Source organism: Rhinolophus ferrumequinum, chromosome 2, assembly GCF_004115265.2.
Source record: "Rhinolophus ferrumequinum isolate MPI-CBG mRhiFer1 chromosome 2, mRhiFer1_v1.p, whole genome shotgun sequence".
Classification (NCBI taxonomy): Eukaryota; Metazoa; Chordata; class Mammalia; order Chiroptera; family Rhinolophidae; genus Rhinolophus; species Rhinolophus ferrumequinum.
Genome location: NC_046285.1, coordinates 60,038,579 through 60,063,833, shown reverse-complemented (window position 1 = coordinate 60,063,833; position 25,255 = coordinate 60,038,579). Strand labels below are relative to the sequence as shown.

At 38.8% G+C, this 25,255-nt stretch overlaps 2 protein-coding genes across 3 annotated transcripts in view; one reads left to right on the top strand and one right to left on the bottom strand.

Moving 5' to 3' along the window:
- The window catches only part of EHHADH (enoyl-CoA hydratase and 3-hydroxyacyl CoA dehydrogenase), a 37,532-nt gene extending 23,902 nt beyond the window's left edge, over positions 1-13,630 (bottom strand). The window contains exons 1-4 of the mRNA XM_033130563.1: positions 13,476-13,630; positions 9,227-9,330; positions 4,349-4,521; positions 1,702-1,813 (exon numbers count right to left, since the gene is read on the bottom strand). Of these exons, the coding sequence (XP_032986454.1) occupies positions 1,702-1,813; positions 4,349-4,521; positions 9,227-9,330; positions 13,476-13,549 (463 nt within the window). The 5' untranslated portion in view covers positions 13,550-13,630. The remainder of the gene's footprint in view (positions 1-1,701; positions 1,814-4,348; positions 4,522-9,226; positions 9,331-13,475) is intronic.
- Positions 13,631-23,494: 9,864 nt separating this feature from the next.
- The window catches only part of MAP3K13 (mitogen-activated protein kinase kinase kinase 13), a 140,082-nt gene continuing 138,321 nt past the window's right edge, over positions 23,495-25,255 (top strand). The window contains exon 1 of one of the 2 annotated variants that reach the window (XM_033126513.1): positions 23,495-23,985. The gene's annotated coding sequence lies outside the window, so the exon portion shown is untranslated. Of the gene's footprint in view, positions 23,986-24,041; positions 24,800-25,255 lie in introns of those variants that run through there. The other variant, XM_033126536.1, reaches the window with a different exon arrangement.

The following is a 25,255-nucleotide window of genomic DNA, read 5'->3' as shown; positions in this document are numbered from 1 at the left end:
TATATTAGGTAGGTGTATGTCTGAGAACACTGTTGTGGTAGCCAGTCTCAAAAATGATCCCCAGTGAGTTTGGCCTTTTGGTGTTCAAGACCCCTCCCACGATGAATAGGAGCACATGTATAATCAATAGGATAGGTCAGAAAAGATGGCATGTGACTCTAAAACTAGAACATCAAAAACATTACAGATTTCACCTTGCTCTCTTTTGGATCACTCTAGAGGAAGCCAGCTTCCTCTAGACATGTTGTGAAGATACTGTGCCAACTCTGTGGAGAGGTAGACGTGGAGAGGAAATGAAGCCTCCTGCCAACAATCAGCACCAACTAGCCATCCATGTGAGTGAACCACCTTGGAAGTATATCCTCCACCCCCAATCAAGTTGTCAAATGGCTATAGCCCCAGTTGACGTTTTGACTACAACCTCATGAGAAACCCTGAGCTAGAACCCAACTAAACTGCGTCTAAATTCCTGACCCACAGAAACTAAGAAAGAAAAAAACACTACCAATCAAGCCATGACTCACAATGAATGTAAGAGACATTCTGATTTAAAAGATATGGAAAAACACTGTGCATTGAATTGATGAAATCTGACAATATGGTTATTGTCATTGTTGTTTTCTCCATACAATTTTCATGAAGGCAGAATTTTTGTTGGTTTGGTTTGCTACTATAGGCCCAATGCCTAGAACAGGGCCCAGCACATGAGAGAAGATGAATAATAGTTGCTGGATGAATGAATGAAAGTTAAGTTGCACAAGGCATATTGTTTAAATGTGGTAGAGCTGGTATTCAAATTTAGGTCTTTGAGTCTGACGCATGTGCTTCTTTTATTGTCAGTTCTTCAGGATATAGTCTATTACCAAGATCCTCAGCTTATTTTTATTCAATTCTCCTTTTTAACTAAGAAGAAAGATATGGGAATAATAATATATAGCTGAAACTTACAAAGTTACCATGTCTAGGACTATTCTAAGCACATTGTATGCATTAACTTATCTAATCTTCAACACACTGTATAAGTATATGGTAGGCATTATTATTATCCACATTTATGAAGAAACTAAGGTACAGAAAGGAAAAGTGACTGACCCAAGGTCTCATAATCATTTATACCAGTTTTCAGTAAATAATTGTATATGTTCTTTCTTCCAACTTCACCTCATCTGGAAATATTTTTATATGTCTATGATATTTGGTAAAATCTCTAAATGTTTTCTAGTGTTGCATTGTTCACATTCCCTATTGAAAGGGAACAATTTCATATTTGTAGCTAATATCTCAATACTTGGGAAATGTAAAATTCAGTCATTTCCACATTAAAACTTAAAATCATTCCTTGAAAATTCTGGTTTTAATTCTTGTTTATATTATAATTTGTAAATTAGATGTGAATATAATGCACCCTATCTGAACACCAGTGTCTATGAGTAGACACTTAAACTATAATAAAACCCTTAATGTGATTAGCACTTTGTATACTTTCATTTGGAAGGCACTCACATTTGATCTTCATGTTAACATTTGAGAAGCTCTCATGGAATGTATTCTTTCAATTTTGTAGACAAGAACATTGATAGTCAAAGAAGTTAAAGTATCCTCTTAAGATCACATAGGTAAAGAATGGTCAAGCCACTTCTCTAAATCCTTGTCCAGTTCCTCACATTGATCTAGACAGCTGTTGGCAGGGTTTGTACTGACCTGAGGTAATTAAGTCAAGTGCAGCAGGAACTCCAATGAGTCTGGGGAGAAGTTGGGTTCCTCTTGCACCAGGAAGGAGTCCTATTAAAACTTCTGGAAAGCCAACTTGAGCCTATCAAAGTTTGAAGGCATGAAGGTCATTAGAATGAGATGATATGTAGAGTAGAGGCAAACATTACCCGGGATTTCCCAAATTCTCAGAAACTTTGTCTTATAGGACTCAGATCCAAGATGGCAGAGTAGATAAACGCTGTGCTTGCCTCATCCTGTGAACACATCAAAATTACAACTAAGTTATAGAACAATCAACCTGGAGAACCATCTGAAGAGTAGCTGAACAGAAGTTTTATAACTAAGAATATAAAGAAGTCACATCGAGACTAGTAGGAGGGGTGGAGACAAGAAATAGGCTAGTCCCAAACCCATGTGTGGTGGATGAAAATCGAGAGCTCTCAGCCATATAGGTACCCCATGAAGGAGCAAGGGACCCTAGACCCTCATACCAGGCTCCCCAGTCCAGAGTACTGGTGCCAGGAAAAGGAGCCCCCACAACTTCTGACTGTGAAAAACAGTGGGGATTCCGACTGTCCAAGTGGGATGGAAGGCTGTGCAAAAGCCCGAGATCCTCTTAAAAGGCCTGCACAGGCACTCACCCTGGACTCCGGCAGAGGGATGGTGACTCTGGTGGCATTGGAGAAATATGGGGAGAGAAAAACTGAGTTGTGCAACTTCAGGGAAAGGACTGGAGGAACAGTCCCCATTTTCCTTGTGTGGGGCCCTACTCCCATGCAGCCAGCACACAGGTACAATCTTTCCTGGGTTGAGACCACCCCCATAGGCCGAATCTGAATGGCCTGATGAGCTCCACTGCTCCACCCTGCTGACTCACTGAGACCTGACTGACCCAGTTTGAGAATGAAAGCTTTCTCAGTGGCTAAACCTTACAGGAGCCAGCAAATGGCAGCAGGCCTCAAAGTGTCCTAGCTTTTTGTGGAACTACCCTAGACCTGATACTAGTGGCAGCCATCCTCAGTTCACAGTGTGGCCTCTCCCAGGTGCCTCCAGCTACAGCACAGGCGGCGACAAACCATGGATCGTTTTGTAGCTCCTACCAGGTACCCCCTGGCTGGCCACAGGCAGTGTCTGACCTGGGCCTGCACAAGAACACCTCCCAAGAGGACCCAGAACCAACATACTTTGAGATTGGCTTCAGACCACAGCAGAGCACTCCTATGTTCATTGCAGCACTATTTACAACAGCCAAGATATGGAAGCAACCCAAATGCCCATCAATAAACAATTGGATAAAGAAGATGTGGTACATATACACAACGAAATACTACTTGGGCATAAAAAAGAATGAAATCTTACCATTTGCAACAATATAGATGGACCTAGAGGGTTTTATACTAAGTGAAATAAGTCAGACTGAAAAAGACAAATACCATAAGATCTCACTTATATGTGGAATCTAAAGAACAAAATAAACAAACAAAACAGAAACAGACTCATAGAAGCAGAGAACAAGCTGATGGTTGCCAGAGGGAAGAGGCGGTGGAGAGCTGGATGAAAAAGGTGGAGGGATTAAGAAATACAAATTGGAAGTTACAACATAGCCTCAGGGATGTAAAGTACAGCAATATAGTCAATTGAGAATTGACTATAGACTAGAGAATATAGTCAATAATGTTGCAACTATTGTGTTTAGTGTCAGGTGGGTATTAGACTAATCGGGGGGATCACTGCATAAATTATATAAATGTCTAACCACTATGCAGTACACCTGAAACTAATATAAAATAATATTGAATGTCAACTGTAACTGAAAAAAGAAATAAATATTTTTTTTTAATTACATAGGAAAAAGACCAGAACAAAATAAAATTGAATGTTAATAGTGCTTATTTCTGAACGGTGAGATTATGGTGATTGTACTTTACATCTTTATACTTTGCTGTGTATTCTAGTCTATCACAATGATGACCATTATCTTTATTATTAGAAAACTATATTACTTACAAAAACGTTACCATTATAAGACTGGTATCACAAACCTCATTCTACATAGTAGCCCAAATTAAATCTATTTCCAGAAATAAATGGATTTATTAGTTTTGTGCTGTTTTCTAATAGGAATGTTTCTTCTTAGGTACTGATAATTATAAGGAACCACAAAACTGTAATCTTAAAGATAGGAAATAAAAATTTAAATAAGTATGCATACTCAGGGATGATAATCAAAATATATAAGACCTCCTACTGCATAAACACGGCTCAGTGAAATCTGACATGGGCCATAGTACTAGAGAAGAGTTCCAGGGGCCCTCCACTGACCCAGGAGTTCCACTTTAGTTGGTGTTTCATGGGGAGGTCCAAGGGCTAGGGTTAGGAGAAGCAGAGGGACAGTCAGGGAGCTCGAGGTAGCAGCTACTTACCAGCCAGAATAGATGTACTTTAACATTTTAACAACAAGTACCATTGAACTGGTACATAATAGCTGAGCACCAGTGCTAGAGGTACCCAAGAATTGTCAACCAGTAAGCTAACCATTTGAAAATGATCACCTTTGATGCTTACGACTACATTGTAAGGTTGCCCTAAAGAAAAACCCCACACACCAAGCCTCTTAAGTAGCCTCAGCTGTTACCTTTGCATGGGCAATCCTATAGTGACAGCCCAGGGCTATCTCTAGCCCGCCTCCTAAAGCCACGCCTTGGATAGCTGCCACCACAGGCTTCTCATTTCTCTGTATTTCATCTACTACATGTCCCAGTGAGAAGTTAGAAGTAACGGGAGCGCTGAACGCACGGATATCAGCTCCTATGGACACAAAGACAAGGAAAAGAGGGTTGACAAAGACATGGGCTTTATTATGTAACAATAAGGTACCAGATAATTCTTAAGGAATCTCAGACCTCTTTGGACCCATAAAACACTTCATCCTTTGGGTGGAGACACAGTAAAGGAACAAATAGCATGGAAAACGTAGACCAATATGAAAGAAAATCCTCAAATCTTTATCAGGAATCCTGTAATCTTCTAAAATCTGTGTTTCCATATTCTAGGTAGCAATTCTATCTTTAGAAAAATTAAAAAGATCAGAGAAGTAGAATAGACATTCTCTGTCAGTGACCATTATTCTGAGACTGAGTCAGCCTCTTCCATCTTTTCCATGATACTGCTCAACAAACCCACTCACAGCAATTTCAAGCCATATCGTTGTTAAGGGTGAATCATTACAATAGAAAATCACAGGGAAAATGCATACATATTTATGAGTTATACGTTAATCAACCAGCTTAGAATTATGTTTTTGTGATAGATTTTTTTTGTGTGTGATCAATAACAGTAACAACACTTATTGCTTTTCCTAATTATAAAAATAACATGCATAATGGAAATTTTGAAAAATACACAAAGTTATAAAGAACCTAAAGATCACCCCAAATATCACCACACACAGATAACAATGTAATGTTTGATAAATTCTTAGTTTTTTCCCAATGCAAATATATAAATGGCTTTGGGACTTTGAGTAAGTTATTTAACCTTTTTGTCTCAATACCTATTTAAATGACTGATGTCAGAATTAAGTGAAAGTTTACTACAATATATATTATTAGTAATATTGAGAGCATTCTGTAAAATCATTTTTATATTTTCTTTTTTCACATAACATTATACATAATGATCTTTCCCCCATAACATAGTATTTCTGGAAAACATTAAACTTGATACAAGTTAAAAAGTTAAAATAATTACTTCCTGTTCAGCCTATTTGTCTTATTTTGTTCGTTTTTGCTACCTGTACCTCATCTAACATCAATTGAGGGATTATGCTTTTTTCTCTCTAAACCATCATATTTTACACTCTAGCTTATTGTTGTTGTTGTTGTTGTTGTTGTTGTTGTTATTTAGGTTCCTTTGGCTTTAGCAAAACAAGGTAAATTTCAATTTGAATCCCAGGCCTATCATTCCTGTGAATTTAGATTTAAATGGTTTCTCATGTAATAATACCAATTAACATTTATTGGATAAATACATCAGGCACAGTGCTAAGTTATCTCATGTAATTTTCTTAACACCTAGGTTAAGTAGTGTTAACTCTCCCCATTATACAGCTAAGGAAGTTAAGGCTTTGAGATGTTAAGTGACTAGTTCAGACCTATGACTAGTAACTGGTAAAATAAGGGTTTCCACTCAGGCTGTTTGACCATAGATCACATTCTTGAGTTTCACACTACATTCTTCTTGCAGCATAACGTTAGTATTATTATACCAATTGTACAGAAACCGAGGCACAGACAAGGGTGTAGTGATTTCACTTTTCAACTCTTTGTTTCTGGCGTATAGAAATGCAATTAATTTTTGGATATTGATTTTTAAATCCAGTAAAATTGCCAAATTCTTATTAACCCTAATAATTTTCTGATAGATTACCTTTAATTTTTCTATAGACACTATCGTATCTTCTGGATAATAAAGTTTGTTTCTTTCATGCCAATCCTTATACCTTTTATTTCTTTTTCTAGCCTTACTGAGCTGACCAGGGCCTGTAATGCAATGTCAAATACAAATATAACCAGCCTTGTCTTGTTCCTGTCCCATAAGGAAAGCTTTCAATTTACCATTTTGTTTGATGTTTGCTGTTTGTAGGTTTGTTTGTAGGTTTTTAAAAGTAGATATTTTAGCCTGATTAAGACATTTCTTTTCTATATCTAGTTTACTAAGAATTTTTATCTTTAATCCATTTCAAATGTTATCAATGCTTTTTCTGCATCTCTTGAAATAATCATGATGGTTTCTCTTTTAGTCTTTTAATAAGTTACATTGTTCTTCCAATGTTTAACCAATATGATATTTCTGGGATAAAAGTGATATATTACACTTTTATATATTGTTAGAGTTAATTTTATAATATACTGCTTAAGATTTTTATATCTGTAGTACGAATGAAACTGGACTGCAATTTTGCTTTCCGTTCTGTCCTTGAAAGGTTTTGATATCAAGGTTACACTAATCTCACAACATAAGTTGGGAAGTGTACTGAGTTGAAGCATGTCTACCCAGAACCTGTGAATGTGACCTTATTTGGAAATAGGGTCTACCTAAATGTATTCAAGCAAAGATGAGTCATAGTGGATTAGGGTGGATCTATATAAGATCAGGGAAGTTTGGACATCAGGGGGAAGGCCACAGGAAAACAGAGGTAGAGAGGGGAGTGATGCAGCAAAAAGCTGAGGATAACCAAGGATTGCTATCAACCACAGGAAGCCATAAGAGGCAAGGAAGGGTTCTTCCCTACAGCCTTGGGAGGAAGAATTGCATCGCAGATATCTTTATTTTAAACATTTAACCTCCAGAACTTTGAGAGAATAAATTTATGTAGTTTTAAGTTACCCAGTTTGTAGTCATTTTTCACAGCGGCCTACGGAAACTAATACAAAAAGTGTTTCCTCTTTTATTTATTCTCCGAAATATTTGTGTAAAATTAGCATAATATTTTCCTTCACTTTTCAGTAAGAGCTTGCCAATGAAGTCATCTGGGGCTGGAATTTACTTTGTGAGTTTTTTTTTTTTTATTACTGATTCTTTTTCTTTAATGGTTATAGAACTATTTGAGTTTTCCATTTCTTCTTGAGTCAGGTTTTGTAGGCTGTAGTCTTCTATTTGTTCATAATGCCTTCATTATCTTTGTTAATCGCTACAGTATTCACAATGATATCCTTCTTGCCATTTTTTATATATTGTTTTTCTGTCTCTTTTTTTTCTTGATCTATCTCTCCAGAGGTTTGTCAATTTTATTAGTCTTTCAAAGAATTAACTTTTGACATTGTTGATCCGCTTGATTCACATTTATTTTCTATCTCATTAATTTCTTCTCTTTATTATTTCCTTCCTTCTACTTCATTTGGTCTATTTTACTGTTTGTTTTGTTAGTTCTTTGATACAGGTGTTTATTATGTTTTAGTCTTTTTTCTTTCCTGATATATAAAGCTATAAGTTTCCTGCTAAGTTTTGCTTTCACTGAATTTGTCAACTTATATATGCTGTTTTCATTATAATTCAATTAAAAATATTTTCTAAATTCTACTATGAATTATGCTTTGATTCAAAGGTTATTAAGAAATCAATTTCATTTCTAAACATAAGAGAATTTGTAGTTATATTTTTGTTATTGATTTCTAGTTTAATTGCATTGTTGTCAGATAACATTTTAAATAAAATTTATTGAGATAAGGTTTCATGGTCCAGTATCTGGTCAATTTTTGTAAATGTTGCAGATTTGAGAAGAATGTGTATTTTGCAATTGTTGGGTACATTGTTCTATATAAATATATTAAGTCAAATCTGGTAATTCCTAAAGTTTTCTAGGAGAATAATTTTTTCTGCCCTGAACCCTAATTACATTCTTTCTCTTCTATCTCCTTACTGACAAAGAAATACTAAGTTCTCCATAATTCTGATCCCTCTCCGCATGCCTCAAAATCACCATCTTGGGCTTCCCACCTTAAGTTTTCAAATAGTTGAGTAAGCCATTTAATAGCTGGTTAATGTTTCGTATATTATTTTAATCTTTCTCAGGCTCAGCCTTCTCCTCTGTAAATAGAGATTATAGGAGTTACTAAGGATTAAAATATAATAAGCATACAAATACTACTATTTTCATTATTAATAAATAACCTATACAGTGCTGGTACATAGCAGGAAAGATATATGATAATTATTATAATGATTACCATTTTTATATTTATTTATTGTCATGATTCTAATATCTATTTCTTCTCAGGCTACTATTAATATACATGAAATTCCTTTGGCTGCAGTAAGATTACATAGGCCCTCATATCCATGTGACTTTGTCTAAGGATATAATATATTCATTTGGGAAAAAAGGGAAAGTGTCACAAATACCACCGAATCACCATTTCAAATACTTTTGCAGTATTTTGTTAATATTTTGTATCTTCACAGAATAAACCAATAAAGACTGGCATGGTTACTGAGATAGGTGATTATCAGAAGAAAAAATGAATTCCATTTCAAGACTTTGTGTGAAATAAAGAATAACATTTATTGAACATCTTCTGCATGCAGGCTCTGTACTAGAGGCTGTCAGATATGTTATCTCATTTAATCTCACAAAAACCCATTGAGACAGATATTACTGTATCTACTTTACAAATAGAGAAATTGAAGTTCGGGAGATTAAAGGGACTGGCTCAAGTTCACATAGGGTGAAGAAAATATACAGAGCAGGTATGTGCCAACAGGTATATACTAGCAGGTATAACAGCCATCAAGCCTGCACCCAAATATCTTCCAAAGGTCCAATCCAATATAAAAGAAAGTTCTTTTCTCTGAGTCTCTCCTGTGATTTCTGTCTCTTTCTGCACAATGCTTCTCATTATCACGCAAGTTTCCTATATCCATTACCAACACTAAGGTATTACCCACAGGCACAGCTGATCTTGGTCTGTGGCTGGATTCCAGAGATAACTGGAGAGGGTTAGATACTGGTTACCTGCAGAGAATTTGCCATCTGCTCCACAAATCACAATGGCTTTTATTGTAGGGTCTGCTATAGCTTTCTGCAGTCCCTCTTTTATTCCACTGAGTACAGCCGTACTAAAAGAAAAAACATACATACAAGAAGCATTAGTCAGAATTAAATTTCTACCATCTCAGAGTTTTTTCCTTTCTTAACAATGAAAAATGAAACACATACACAATGGATAAAAATCCTAGACATAAATCATTAAGCTTTCACTAATTTGTTCAACAAATAACATATATATTTACTGTGCAGATTAAATAAATAAACTTTTTTTAAAAAAAGTATATTCCTGCACTTTGTTGAAAAGTTAAATACTTAGAATTGGCACTAATTAATTTAAAAATATTATTATACATCTTCTAGGTTTCAGTGAAAGGAGTTTGTAATATCCTAGGGAGAACAAAATATACACAACAAAATATCACACTAAGATGAGTGCTATAATAGATACAAAAAAAGATGTGGAAGTTCAGAGGGGGAAGAAATTATTTTCAATGTGTCATGTTGTTAAAATAGAAGAAAACTGAAATACTCCAAAAGAAACAGAGGTATGGCAGGGGCTCCAAATTACCCCATAATATCCCTCCTTCCCCACCTTCCTGAAAGTATTAAATATCTGCTTTTTAGCTGGATATATAACTGCCCCAAATAAAGACTACATTTCCCAGCCTACTCTGCAATATGGATAGAAGCAGATTTGGTATATGCAACTTTTGGGAAGAGTCCTTAAAGGGCTGGGTATGCTTTTTTCTTTTCTTTCTTCCCTAATCCTAGCAGAAATGCAGACGTGATGGTTAGATCCGGAGCAGCCTTCACGGACCAAGAGTTGAAACCATGCATTGAGGATGGCAGAGCAAAAAATAGATGGAATTGAGGTCCCTGATGATTGTGGAACAGCCATACCATTCTAGGACTCTGCTGTGAGAGAAATCAACTTTTTCTTGTTTAATCCACTATTATTTTGAGTTTTCTGTCCTGATAGCCAAACCTAATCCTAAATAATTTAGGAGGTAAATGCAAGGTCTGGGAAAGAAATGGCATATAAGTAGATTTTGCCAACTTTCAGTCGATGAGGTAGTCATTGATAGAGAAGATGGTTAAAGCCAAGATTGAGTTTGCCAAAGGAAAAGAAGAGAGAGTTGAGAGTAGATCTTCCGGATATACACTCATATAAGAGGTGGGAGAGGTTCAGCAGAGTGCTTCAGCACCAAGAGAGGCCAAAGTCACAAAAGCCAAGAGAGGAGAATTTGCCAAGAAGCAGAGGATCAATAAGTCCCAAGGGATGGTGGAGGAGAACCTAGGGAAAGTGGTGAAGAATTGCTTAAAGGAAAAATGATAGAACCAGAGCCTAATCAGTTTTGCCTGGGAATTCTGAGTACAATGTCTGTTCTTTAACATATAGCGTGGGAAAAAGAATATTAATACAAATGAAAAAAACCAGCAAACTTCTAAAAAAGCCAGATTGGTCAGACGAGCAACTCTGAGTTAAAACCTGACGGAATAAGGGAGATACTTGCCCTTGTATACGATAATCCCCTTTCACCTTGTTACTTTTCATCAGTTAAACTAGATGAAATCAAACAAAACCTCTTGTCTTCGACTGGTTAATTAGAAATACACTGGTTAACAAAAAACAGATTCTGAACCATCCATAATACTGAGAAGTCCAAAAGGCACATATTTCCTTTTGGGTAAAAATTAGCCAAAATGAGCTTAATCAGTGCCACTGAGGAGAAGAGGGTGGTTTATCCCATTTCATCCAACCCCTACTCTATTTCTTATGTTCTTGTTAATTTTGTCAAAATCAAATACAGGACATAAAGAAAAATGAAAATGGCTGTAATAGATACAACTTTACTAGATTCAAGTCTAGTGAAAGGGACCACAGCCTGGTAGCAATGTCAAGGTCACAGAGGTTAAGAAATTGTTTTGTCCTCTTAATATTGTCAGGTATGAAGGAATGGAGTTTAGAATAAAGATAACAGTTAAAGAGTGCTGACCAAAACTCTTTAGCTTCTGTGACTATATGGTTTTTGTGACAGTTTTTATTTTTAAACTGAATGCCATCAAATGAAGTTTGTGGCTTGTGACCAGCATTTTTTAAAACAAAGAAATAGAAAAGAGGAGAAAATAGAATATATCGAACTATATAACACGTAAAGATAAGTTTTGTTTTGTGAAACTTAGCTTTCGGTTATATATTTGTATGTGTGTGTGTTTAGGTTGCTTTGTAAAACATGTGGTTTCCATGTGAAATGACAATAAAAAAAAGTGTGAAAGCCATTGAGTTGAGAGATAGGCCTAGGAATCAGGCATGTCCTACACTTGTAAAGAGGGTTAGCATTCATCTGAATTGAAGGAAACATGACTTGCTAAACTAGCAAAGGATTTAAATTATGTGTTTGGGCCCAAAAATTCTTCAGATAAGAATCTCTTAGTGATCTAGGAAGAGATAATTTTCCACATAAAATTAGAAACAGTACAAGGAAAAGGAAGGAAGAAAGGAGGAGAAAAAGTACAAAGAAAAAAAAAATCGGGAACCTGTTAAATTGAATGAACGTGCTGGGATGTACACCTCTACCTAAAACAGAACTTCAGAAGCAGATAGAAAAAAGGGCAGGAAAGTATTTATTCCCAAGTGGGGGAAATTGTAATAAATCTGAAATGAATCCTGAGCAGCAGAGCCCGTGGTAGGGGCTTGTAACAGGCCTCTGCTTAACAGAAATAATGATAGCTAACAGCTATTAAATGCCAGTTTATAATCTCTAGCATTTAAACTTCACAACAACTTTTATGAGGCAGATAGTAACATTTCTCCTGCAAGGTCAGTGGAGGGTGGATTAAATACTATAAACTTTAAAAAATAATTATAAGAAAATATCCCTAGTTATGGGTATTAGAGTGTAGAACATCCCCCCTCAAGTTCCTGATGGACATGGTTTCCCATTATGGGCAGAGGTTGAGGCAGACGGTCCTAATATCTAATAATTCTAATGAGAATATAGACACGTCCAAAATGGGTATGTAATTATATTACTTATGTTTTTCTTCATCAAAATCAAAATAACGAATATTTTACTTTTTTCTGAGAATGGCAAGTAAATGATCATCCTTGTGTGATTTTATTTCTGCAATTCTTTTGTATTATTCAATGTAATAATTCGTATTAAAAATGAGAATTATAATATTAATACAAATGATAAAATCAAATCGGATGATAGGATAAAAATTCAGTTAAAATTAGTTAAAATTAGCAGGTCTCATTTCGCCTTTTTTTTTTTTCCTCCAGCAGCATGTGATAGTAAGAATTTTAACCAAAGGTCTTTCTCTCTATACTGTATATATTCATCGTAAATTACAACTTCTACTAATTTTCCTCCCTGTGGATGGGTGGCTCTTTCCTAGGTTGATCGATCATATACTTTTTTCAGAGATATGGGATGACCAAATCTATATAATAACTTCATTAATTTTCAAAAAGCAGCATTAATCTCAGTTTTAAAAGTAATGCTGTAAGTGCATTGTACAAATCTGGGGTAAGAGAGTTTAACAAGAAAGGTATTCCACGGTGAAATAAAAGATAAAGTGCACAGTTTTTCAGAAAATGGTATTTAATAATCTTACTCTTACTCTTACTCTTCTACTGAAGCACTAAGGCCTTGAGGTTTAAACAGATCAGGAGATACGACTGCATTTTCTGGGCCCGGGCTCAATTCTCTTTTCCTCACTGCGTTGGCAATGAGGACCTTTACTGATTTTTTAAAATGTGAAGCCACACGGTCAGATTTCTAAAGCTTTCAGTCACACATGTAAGGGTTGCCTGGGCTCCAGGTTGAGAAATGAGGGATCAAGGTCCAGCCAGCATTGCACTAAGACCTTTGGAACACAAAGTGGGCCACATAAGTCAAAGTTGCAAGCAAGCAGAAGGGTTCAGCACGAAGTTGGCATGCGCAGACCCGGTTCGAGTCCAGCTCCCCCGCTTCGTAGCCATCTGTCTGCCTCTCAGCCTTGGTTTCCTCCCCAGCGAAATGGGCATGAAAGTTCTCTGCGACGATTCACCAAGCTGACCTATGTAAAAGGCCCTGGCAAACGCCATCGTTCAATTTGAGTCAGTGTCTTTCTCCGTTTAAACCAGGAGGGGAGAGTCAAAGCCTCCTGAGCAAGCAGGCGGGGAAGGCCCCGCTGTCCCCAGGCTGGAGGCGACCGAGCCCGTTACCTGATCGCGTTGACCGGCGGGTTTCGGAGGCGAATCAGCGCCAGAGAGTTCTGTAACCGCGTATACTCGGCCATGTTTCCCGGGTCGCTGAAGTCGCCTCCGCCAGCCGCCGCAGGGCGATGCCACTTTTCCTTGCGCACCGGTCCAGCCCCGCGAGGAGGGGCGCCCGCGGGGCCAATGGGAGCCCAGCGCCGCCTCCCGCCTCCCGGCCGCCCCCCCCCCCCCCCCCCCCGCACCGACGCGCACACTACGTCGCCGCCCTCCTGCTCCCCCTGACCCCAGCTCCGCGTCTGCAAAAGTTCGTCGTCTCTTTCTTTTTTTTTTTTTTTAATTTATTTTTAATTTATTGGGGGTGACAATTGTTAGTAGAATTACATAGATTTCAGTTGTGCAATTCTGTATCACATCATCCATAAATCACACTGTGTGTTCACCACCCAGAGTCAGCTCCCCTTCCATCACCGTACATTTGATCCCTCTTTCTATTTATTGGCTCCCTACCTGCTCCCATCACAAAGCAGATCTAGGAGGACAGTGGAAAATGGGTGGAATTGCCAGCAAGTGGAGGTTTGCAAACCCGATTTCTCTGGGCAAATTCTGAGTTCACTAAGTTGTGGAGCTGTCCTTATCACAATTTTCATCTTCATGATCCTTAACAGGGACCGATATATGGGGTCCTGACAATTACGTGATATGACACAAACCTGGAATATTAAATCCATGCATCATGCATTTCACCTAAATGTTCACCTACTGACATGAACTGAGTATTTACAGAACAGTCGTATGGCAACCTAGTGAAACCTGAGTTTCTTTTCTGCCCAGTCCTCATATTTCTTCTTCTGCCATTCCTTAGGCTTGTGACTTCTAATACTGCATTCATTCATGAATTGTGCACCTATTATGGGCCAGGTCTAGGCAGGTGACTAAAGATAAACAAGGCTCAAACCCTTTTCTCTAAAAGTTCAGGTTGGACTTTTAGATGTGATTGGCTTCTGGTGGTCTCCACAGTCTGCGAAGTGGTCCGAGGGCAGTCTGGAAGTTTCAGAGGAAAAGAACAACGGAATGAGTTTGTTCACTGGTGTTCCACAAATTTTAACAATGATTAAGGACTATTTTCATAGATATTCTTTCACTTCTTGGAATTCAAAACAGGCTCCAGCTCCTGTGAAAATGCCAATTGCCTTGAAGCCCTGGAAACAAGTAGCAGTCAGAAGGGATCCAATCTGTCAAAGACAGACCTCACTTGTACCAGTCACAAACAGCCCAGTGCCAATGCCTCTGGGTGCCAACAACCAGCTTCTTACAGGTCATATCAATCTTTAATGCCTCTGCAGGTTCGCCAGTCCCTGAACTCTACCTTGCCCAGAACCTCGATGTAAGATCAGCAGTTTGCTTTGCTCAGAGAGCCTGTGCATGACCTGCAGAGCTTTCCCTTATTATAGGAAGCAGTAAATTAAACTTTGTCTTCTTATTTCAGACATTGGTCTCTAGGAGAAGAACTCTGCCGTGGCATGCTAGCAAGTTTGAATGCCTCCACAAAGGCTGTGTAGGCAAGGCATAACAGCTCTGAATGGCCGGAAACTCTTCCTGGAGCAAGGGGACATCAGGAGGACGTGGAGCCATTTTGAGGCAATTTTTCATCTTTACCTTGGAGGAGTCAGACACACATCATTTCTCATCTATCTCCTAGTTTCAGTTGAACACAGAACTTTCTGCTTTGAGTCCCTCCACCCCCATCCCTTAGATACAGCTGCAAACTTCCATCAAATTTAAAATTTAAGAGGGCACTTACTCTCAGATTTCTGCAAGTGGTGACCCTGCCCTGCTTCTCAACAACAGAGCAACTTGGTTCCTGTCATCCTTCATCCAGCACTTTCTGTTTGGTGTCATCCTGTGGGACTAGGAACACAGGGAGCTGATACCACGCTGACCTTTCTTTTGCTGTCTATGTAAATAATAAAGTGTCTAAATTTATTTTGGGCTCCTATGGGCCAAATCTGAATGTGGCGAGCCAATTTAGCAGATGGCACCATGCTGCTTCTTGCAGACTGCTTGACCATTGATCGTTGCTTGATGATTGTGATGAATTGTTATATGCTTAAATTGTCTTCTCATTCAATTTGTCTCAGTAAGTGCTACTTAACTGGATGCCATTCCTCTTGGCTAAGGCACTTCCACATCATTTGCATGTTACTGCTTTTGCTTGTTAAATATGCTTTTGTCATTGTTGTCATTATGTTGCAGTTCACGAAAATAGATCAGTGGATCAGAAGTGGTTCATTAAAGATCTCAGGAAAAATAAAAGAATGTAAATATTAAAATTTATGTGCTTACTGTGTACTCACAGGAAGAACAGAGATGCCTACCTAAACTTGGCTTTCCCTGCATGGGTGACCTGTAAGCCCTGGAAACTGACAGGGTATTGTGTTGTGAAACTTCATTTCACAGTGGCATAAGTCCATCAGAGCTGAAATCTCTGGTAAACCAATCAGGTTTATCCAGAACAAATGCAAAATATTGCTTTCCACCTGGAGTGATAAAATCTCACATGTGCTCTTCCCTGTCCTTTCCCCTTTTAATGTGGGATACAAATGGACCGCAGGCCCCAGGGGAAGACAGAGCCAGAGATAGAAGCCTGACCGCCCTAACAACTTTGAGGAGAGAGGTACCCCATTGACTGGAACCAACATGGACTGCTACAGGAGAAAGAAAGAAATGTAGGTCTGTTTGTTAAAACATTTCAACTTGTCCTGACTAAAACAGTGAAGCAATGAGCAGTGAGTACACTCTTGAACAGGGAAGTTGGCTGATGCTTAAGAAAAGCTGCCCACGCAAGTGTTGAAATAAAAGGTGAGATATAAATATTTTCTTCACTATACCAGTAATATCAGTAAATGACCATTTCTAGCATTTCAAGTGGCTTGCTCAAGTGTTGAGCCTTGGAGAGACACACACTCGTGTACACACACATATATTTAGTATCATAATGATGAAGATTAACCAGCTATCAGGATTCCTAAAGAAAACCCAACTGTGGTGAAAATGATGCAGTCATTATCTTCACTGATTGAAATAAGTCCTTAGGACTTTCAACTCCCTGATTCTACTTTTATTCTCAGAAATAATTACTCCCTGGGTCTACTTTTGTTATACGTTAAGTCTCCCATTAATAAAATTATTTTTCAGCAAATATTCAAAGATGTTAACAAATTCTGTCTTAAGTCTGTTCCTTTTCAGGCCCTTTCTCAGGAACTATCATTTCTCATATGATAAGGTATCCCTAGTTCTTCACGCTGTTGGTTGTTCGGGGCATTCTTCGTATTTGTCAGTGGCCCTATAAGTAGCACCTATTCTCTGGATTCTGCACCTGTCATCAGTCAGGTCATATTCATGTTTCCCTAACTCATATTTACTCTTTATTTCTTATCCATAAAGATATTTCTTTCCTTTCACTTTTTTAAAAGGATAATTAATTTTTATTGATATAGCTCACATACTATACAAATCATCCTTTTAAAGTGTACAATTCAGTGATTTTTAATGTCACAAAGTTGTGTACCATTACCACACTCTAATTCCAGAACATTTTAATCACCCCAACAGAAGCCCTGTACCTACAATTCCCCTTTCTTCTTATCCCCTAGCAACTACTAATCTACTCTAACAGAGACACTAATCTGTCTCTACTGATTTGCCTATTCTGGATATTTCATATAAATAGAATCACACAATATGTGGCCTTTTGTGTCTGGTTTCTTTCACTAAGCATAATATTTTTAAGATTCATACATGTTGTAGCATGTATCAGTACTTCATTCCTTTTTATTACTGAATAATATAGTTCATTGTATGTACATACCACATTTTGTTTATTCATTCATCGGTTGATGGGTATTTGGGCTGTTTCTACTTTTTGACTCATGTGAATATACTGCTATGAACATTTCATGTATGTGTTTTTGTGTAAAGTATGTTTTAAATTCTCTTGGGTACATACCTAGAAGTAGAATTGCTCGCTCATATGGCAGTTCTGTTTAACATTTTGAGGAACTGCCATATTGTTTGATGTACAATCCATATAGCAATGTATAAGGTTTTCAACTTCACATTCTCGTCAATACTTCTTGTCCATTTTTATTATTATTATTATTATTATTAGGCTAGTTGTTCTTAAATACGAGTTATATTGTATTTTTCTTTATCACCAAGCATGGTCTTCTCCCTTTGTGAGTGAATACACATTTAGAATCTGTCTGGCTTACGAAAGCCACTAAGTAAAAATAGTCATATTATTAGCCATTATTAGTCTTATGTTCCCTTGAGATGAATCAAATTGAATTGTGTCTTTTCTCTAGCATTATATTTCCATCTGCTTTGAATAGCAAACAGGATTCAAACTAATAGACCATTCATTGCTAAGGTCAAAATAAAATAGGTTGGCATAACTCAGACCTCCATTAATAGAATCATCAAATATTCTAGCATCTGTTATTTATTTCCAGATTGCCCCATCAAAGTGCCTTGATTTTAAGCCTGGAGATTATGTGGACATGATTATAGCTTTCAGAAATCTGAAGTAAAAGGAAAGGGGCCAGAAGACTAAAGATGGGCAAATGTTTTGATTTGTGAATAGGCAAAGAGATGATAAAAGATGTTGTAGACTGGTGAGTTTTAAATCAATACCTTATGAAATTTTAGAATAATTCATTAAGGAGATGGTTTGTGAAAAGGAAGTTGTGATCATCAAAGATATATTGTGCTCACTAAGAACACGATATGCCAAATTCATTTTATTTCAGTTTTTGAGAGGATTAATACATTGGAAGTTAAAATAAATGTTGTATAGCAATTCCTAGGGAGATTTAACAAGGTTAGATAATGGAATCCTTGTAAATATGATGTGGGCTATTTGATAACTGTTTTATGAATAAGTATTTAACCAATCATATTTTGAGCTGTTGTGTGTGCTAGCCACTGCTAAAGCAGCATGAGCAAAAAGAGACGTGGTACCTGCCCTCATATTGTTTGCTTTATGGCATTATGGGATAGTAGATCTTAATGGAGAGAGGGGGAAGGAGAAACATGCATTTTGAAAATATACACATCTGGCACTCCGGGATATTTTGATTCTGGGTGGACTCAGAAGTTTAAGAAAACTCCCCAGAGAATTTTAATGCTCATCCTTGGTTAAGAAACTCTCATGAGGGAAGCTTTTGGTAGTTCACTGCACTGTCCTTGACTTGATTCTGCCTTGAACTATATTATTTTTCAAATTGAGCAACTAATAATGTCAGAACAATTTCATATAGTATAGTTGCTCACATTATAATAGAATTAAATGAGAGAAATTGTCAAGGAATTTTCCTGCTGCTTTGTACTCTATCCACAGATTGATACAGCTGAATTCTAGGTGAGTCTGTGTCAATAAGACCTAAAATATAGAGCTGGCTTTGTGACAGTCATTGGTGCTATTCACAGTTACTCCTGTTTTCTCCCCTTCTCACCGTGATAGGGCTGCACTTCCCTGCCCACTTGAAGTAAGTGAGGTCATGTAACATTTTTGTGGCCAATAAACGGTGAGCAGAAGTGATAGAGCTTCACCCAATTCTTTTTTTTCTCTGCTTCGTGATTGACAACATGCAAGACAGTGGCTGCTCAATCAGCCTGTAGTCACAGGTTCTTAAGTGACTACAATGCTCAGCGCCCTCTGCAGACCCAGAGTGATCTTGTAGCACAAGTAAGAAATTATCCTCCTGGTTTTAAGACATTTCGGTTTGGGGGTTGTTTATTTACTGCAGTATTACCTTGCCTTGCCTAACTGATACAGAATTCTAGGGTGCGTATGTGACAGTATGACATGTAATGGTGACTAATGTAAAGCCGTATTTTACAGTTGAAAAGATAAAAATTGTCAAGAGTGTCCAGTCCAGAAATGCATGTCTGTTTTTCTCTTTTCTAGCCTGAGAATCACCTTGGAATTACTGACGGTGTGTCCGTCCTCTCACAGTGGAGTGTGCACAGTGTGTAGATGTGTAGATGAACTGCTACAGCCATTTGTCACCTCAGGGGAATCTGGCCATAAGCTGAAACAGATGCTACTGAAGGCAGAGCAAAGAGGGAAATAGATAGGGGTCCTGGATGATATGATTGAGTGCTGGGGGAACCAACCCTGGTGCCTGTCATAAGAGTCCAGTTACAGAAGCTAACACATTCCCTTATTGTTTAAGCCGGTTTGTGTTGCGTTTTGTGAAAGATGCAAAAATATGCTGCCTGGATTCCCTTTCAAGAAAGGACTCGCTGCACAGCTCTGCAGGGTGGTTAACAGGCAGTCCCAGATGTCAGCTTCTCCAGGGTCTACCTCAACGCAGAGAGCCACCTTGTTTGGGATCACACCCTTCCTTGGGCGGACTGTATCCAGTAGAAAGGGCTGGCCATTTTCAACCTGACACCAGCTACTCTGAGGGCCAGGACTTACTCTAGAGCTCCCTCCCAGGTTGGCTGATGATTCCTTGGACTCAAGTAGTAATTCTGCTTCTTCTTCTGACCAATCCTGCTTCCTGTCCATTCCTAACAAAAAAAATCTTTGTCCCCATCTCCATAGCAGTGTCTACTCATACTTCCAAAAAACCCAGTCTGTGACAACTTTTCTGCAACATCAGACAAAAGCATCCTAATTGAAATTCAGTGGGATAATTTGAACTTGATCTTGTTTAGAGGAAGGAAAATGTACTCATGATCTCTCTTATTTTTAACCGTGTAAATTTGTATTGTGTAAATTTTCAAGTATACACAAAAAAATAGAAAGAATATGAGTATAATGAAACCCAATATACTCAGCTTCAACAATATCAATATACAACAAATATTGATCATATGAACCCTCCCATATTATTTTACAATATTATTTTAAAATAATAATTTATGTTATTTCATCCATTAATCCGCAATGCACTGATATTTGCTTTGGGATGCAAAGCAAGGCCTTTTGTGTTCTCCTCCCAATCCAACTTGCATGCTCCTCCTAATATAATTCCTAGCTATTGTCTCATCTTTTCTTCCTCTTCCCACCACTACAGCTTTCAAAAAGAAGCAATTATTTTAATAGGAGAAAGGGGCAGTAGTCGTAGGAGATAGAAAGTCCCAGAACTAATTAATCCTGGAATCCATTCATTCTTCACTTATTCAACAAGCATTTTAGACCTGTCATCTCCCAAAGTCTTGGATACTCAGCGGTTACCCATATAGGTGGTTGTTCAGATAGGTGGTGTGATGATGACTTTGGTCAGAAAAAACGAAGAAAGAGGGAGAGAAGAAGGGAAAAAGGGAGGAATGATGGAAGCTGGCCATCTAGTGGTCACAGTGGGAATGTCATGCATTTTTTTCTACTAGACAGAACAAGACAAGGTTTACTCTAGGAAGGACCTTCAAGAAGAAATTGAGGCCCAGCGGTGAAGTGATTTAAGGTCACATGGCTAGTTAATAGCAGAGTTAGGCATGGAACCCAAACAAGCTGACTCTAAGACCTGTATAAATTTTGATTATTTGAAACTCTTAAAAAATGTGGTTCCAATGATTTAAAATTTGAATAAAACATATTTTGTATTTATTTTTATCAAGTTATGGTATATTGGTAGTAATGGGGTAAAAGTGCATTCATTGAATGAAGGAACTAGATGAATCTATGATTACATTAACATCGAATTATTTTTCCATTAAAAAGTCTGCCTCCCTCACCAGATAGAAGTTCCTCAAAGGCAGGAGATTATCTTATACATTTTTGTACCCCTAATGCCTGGCCTGGTGTCCCAAATGCCTGAATGAATAAATGAGTGAATGGAATTTGGAGGCTTAGATGCTAAACTGACTGCCATTGGCTAACTTTGTGACTTTCAGCAGATTATTTAATTCTTCTGTTCCATAGATTCATTAAGAATTCATTGACCTTTTGTTACGAAAGAGTTGGAAGAAACCTTAAATTTGGTCTATGCCAACTATATTATATTGTGGGTCTGTGGGAGTATCTGGCTATTTAGAACACAGACTCATTACCAACATTTCAATAACAATATCTATGCTAGTTTTGTCATATTCCTAAAACAAAGGCTGAATATTTAAGAGAAATTGCTTCCAGTAGAGAAATCTAAATAAACTGGTGCTGTGCTATTCGCAGTACACTCATAGAGTCTTTATGTTTACCTTCAGGAACTGCTTGGATCAGTTATTTATTCCCATCCAGCCAGTTAAAACTGAAGGTAGAGCTCATAGGAGCTGATACTTAGCCCCTAATTTCTGGGTAAATATTAAGTTTGCCAGGGGGAAGGGGTGACTGTGTTTGAAATGAACCCAGCAGTGGCCAGACCAGATCATTCAAATTGTTAACCTAAAAATAAAAGGCCTTCCAAAGTGAAAGGCAACAAGCATTTATTTGAGATAAAAACAAACAAAAACATTAGCTATTCCATGAATCACTGATTCAGGAAGAAACCCAAATAGTTTTCTGATTAGAAGACAAAAGCAAGGCATATTTATCAGAAAGGGAAGGGGAACAATTACAGCAATAGAAGGAAGGCATTTTTATTGGTGCAGGAAAGCAAACATAGTGAGATGCTAATTTTAAAAAAATTTTCAGTAGTCACGGTTATGTGCTTTCTTGTTATCTTTGCAAACAATTCTTTGGGTCACAATGTTGCTTTAGGCCCAGTCCAAAGGTTATTTTGCCCTGTTTTAACATTCTAAAGGTTTGAGGCCTAAAGTGTACAAGGCAGTTCCTCTGGGATGGCAGCTCCAGCTCCATTTTAAAGTGGGTCACGCGGCGCGGCCTGCGGGTCTTGCTCTGCTCCCCACATAAGAACGCAGGACATGGTAAGGCCAAAAAGGAACACTCACGGAGCCGTAGGAAGGGGAGTCATACTACTATATTCTAGCTGGTGGCTGGGTTGAAGACACAGGAAGCAGGAGCCACACTGTTCGCAACCCTCACTGCACTGCTTGCAGGCTCAGCCACCATCCTCTTGCTAGCCCCCATTTTGCTGCTAGCGTAGCCACAGCAGTTATATTAGTGGCCAGTGGCTCACTGGTTACAGCTGACAGCCAACTAGCCACAGCTGATGGCCATCCAATCACAGTTGGTGGCCATTTACTACCTGAGCCAGCACCTTTCTATGTGAGACCAAGAGCCTGGAAACTGCTCTTTGGGGCTCTGTCCCCACAAGTGGCTCTGCTTATACTATTTTTTTTTTTTAACAAAAATGATCGTCAGAACTGTGTGGAATCTGCTAGGTTACATTGCTCTTCTCTTCTGCAGACTGGTAGTTTCCTAGTCCTTTTTCACTTGAGAATAAAGGCTTTCAAAGTGAATCTGCTTTTAACAAAGTGAATCCTTATTAACACCTTGAGGCAGATTTGGGGAATGGGTGGAGATGGCGAGCATTTTGAGACTCCACTTCTGGTCCTAGCCCTGCCACTAATTGTATGGCTTTTAGTCAGTTGCTTCTCTGAATCCAATTTACCTTACTTGTAACATCAAGAGGTTAATTAAATGATTATCTCTAACGTTCTTTTTAGTTCTAATATTCTGTGAATTTTTTTATTCTAAGGATAAATTCTCAGCTGAGCGGGTCCCCTTTTTTCCCCTGGTTGACTTTCTTCCTTCCATAATTTATTAGGTATCTCCATGTTTTGAGGGCAGGGCCTGGCTTTTGTTCATCTTTCCCCCACTTTCTAGCACAATAACCAAGCAGGTGATTTCAAGGAGGACTGAAGTTATTTCCTACTAACATTCCATCTGTGGGGGAGGAGTTCAGAGGGGGAAGATGCCAAGCATTATTAATCAATCAATTACTAAAAGCTGAGGATACAAAGGGTAACAGGCAAACCAGTTCCACCCTTCCTTACCACTTATATGTTCCAACAGGGAACAAGAGCTCTTGTAATACTTAACCCTGACTGAGCACTTTCATCTGTTCCACAATTGAGGAAACGGGCACAGAGAGGTTAAGTAATTTGCCTAGTTACAAGTGAGGCAGATTGGGAAACTAGGCAGCACAGCCACAGAGCCGGCATTCTACTGGGTAGAGGAAACGAAAAAAATCAGAAAAATCACAAGAACAATCCTGGGATTTCTTTGAGGGGCCTCTTGAGTTTGGAAAAGAGTGATGGAGTTCGAAGTACAGAAAGAGCAGAGAGAAATGACTGCAGAAGGGAAGGCTGCAGAAGCTGGCAAAGAAGTTTGAAAAGCAAAAATGCACCTCTCCGGGCTGGAGATTAGGAAAGCAAGCGGAGAAGAACAGGGTAAACCAACTGCTCTGTAGAGCGCCAGGATCCCCGGGGAGCCAAGGAACACGTCACAAATGACATCAACAGAGGGGTTGGGCGTTGAGCTGAGCCGGGTGGCATCCGGCCGGATGTAACGTACAGGAAGCCCTGGAGGCGGTGCCCAGTTGTGAGGGCGTCACGATGGGCGGGGCGGACCTTCTGTGGTCCTCCTGACACCCTGTATCCTCGACAGGTAATCTGTGGGCCGATCGCGGACCTGGGCAAGGGGGGAAGTTAGGTTTGGTGACCCAGGTTTCTCGGGGCTCCGAGCTCGGACAGGGAGTCGTTGATCTCGCGTTAGGGGGTGGCTGAGGGAAAGGCTCCTTGGTGTGGGGCTTCCTGGGGAGATAGGGATACGAGGAACTTTGGGAACGGGGTCGTGAGGGCCGAGGTCGTCGAGGAAATGCAGACAGGCTGAGTCTTCTCAGGAATCGGTTATGGCTGGCGTAATGGGCTCCGGAGCATTGGCGCTCGGGGATGCAGAGATGGAGCCTGGGCACTGAGATGAGCTGACCTAGGGTTCATTTCCCACTTACCTTGCCTCCCTCCCCCTTTCTGCTAGTAGTGGACAGGGACTTCGTCTTTTCATCTCTTCATCCCGGACAGTGCCTTGCCACTATTAGGCATTTTTTTGATGCTGTAGAATGAATTAATGAACGCACGAACCTGATTCTTGAGATGCTGTCGAATGAATGAATGAATGAACGCTTGAACCTGATTCTGGCTCAGCTCCGGGAACCTTCTTCCGGATTTCGGTATCCCGACTTCTGCATGTAGAAGTGACTCCAGCTTAGTTTGCTGACTAGTGATTTATGAGGATGCCGGTGTAGTTGAGAGATTCAGGACATTGTTGTTTTGTGGTTATTGAAATTTTGAAATGTGCCTTCGTACTTTACTCTGGTGTGGGTAGAGAGATACGGCGATAATTGGGCTCCTTTCGGGTTCTTTTACTTTTCTGGGAAGAACTTACAGGTGAATGACCCCGGCGTGCAGTTGACCATCAAATAGTAAATTGGAGTTGTAGCACTGAGCTTCTAATTAGTGTTCTATGAGCTTTCTTTCATAAATACGAACTTGTTTTCTTTTTTATATTGGGATACTTCTTACATTTGAGATGTAAATGAGAATTATTTCATAACACGGATGAAACTAGTAATTCATAAAAATACGGTCAGCGGTTTCACCTGGTGTGTTCACATAATGTTAACTTCTTCCCAGCAGTTGCAGAAAGCCTCCAAAAGAATAAATCCCTGAAGATTAAATTGTGTTCTTTATAAAGTATTTGTTGAGATGATTTAAATGTGATGAAGAGTGGGCATAGACCTCAAGAACAAGTAGTGTAACCAGATCGCTTTTGGTTGTCAGGCATGAATCACTATCTGTCTGCAGTGTCATGAGGTCATAGTGTGTACGGGCTTCTTGCTATCAATTGAGATAGTAGCTCCTAAGAGGTTCTAGAATCT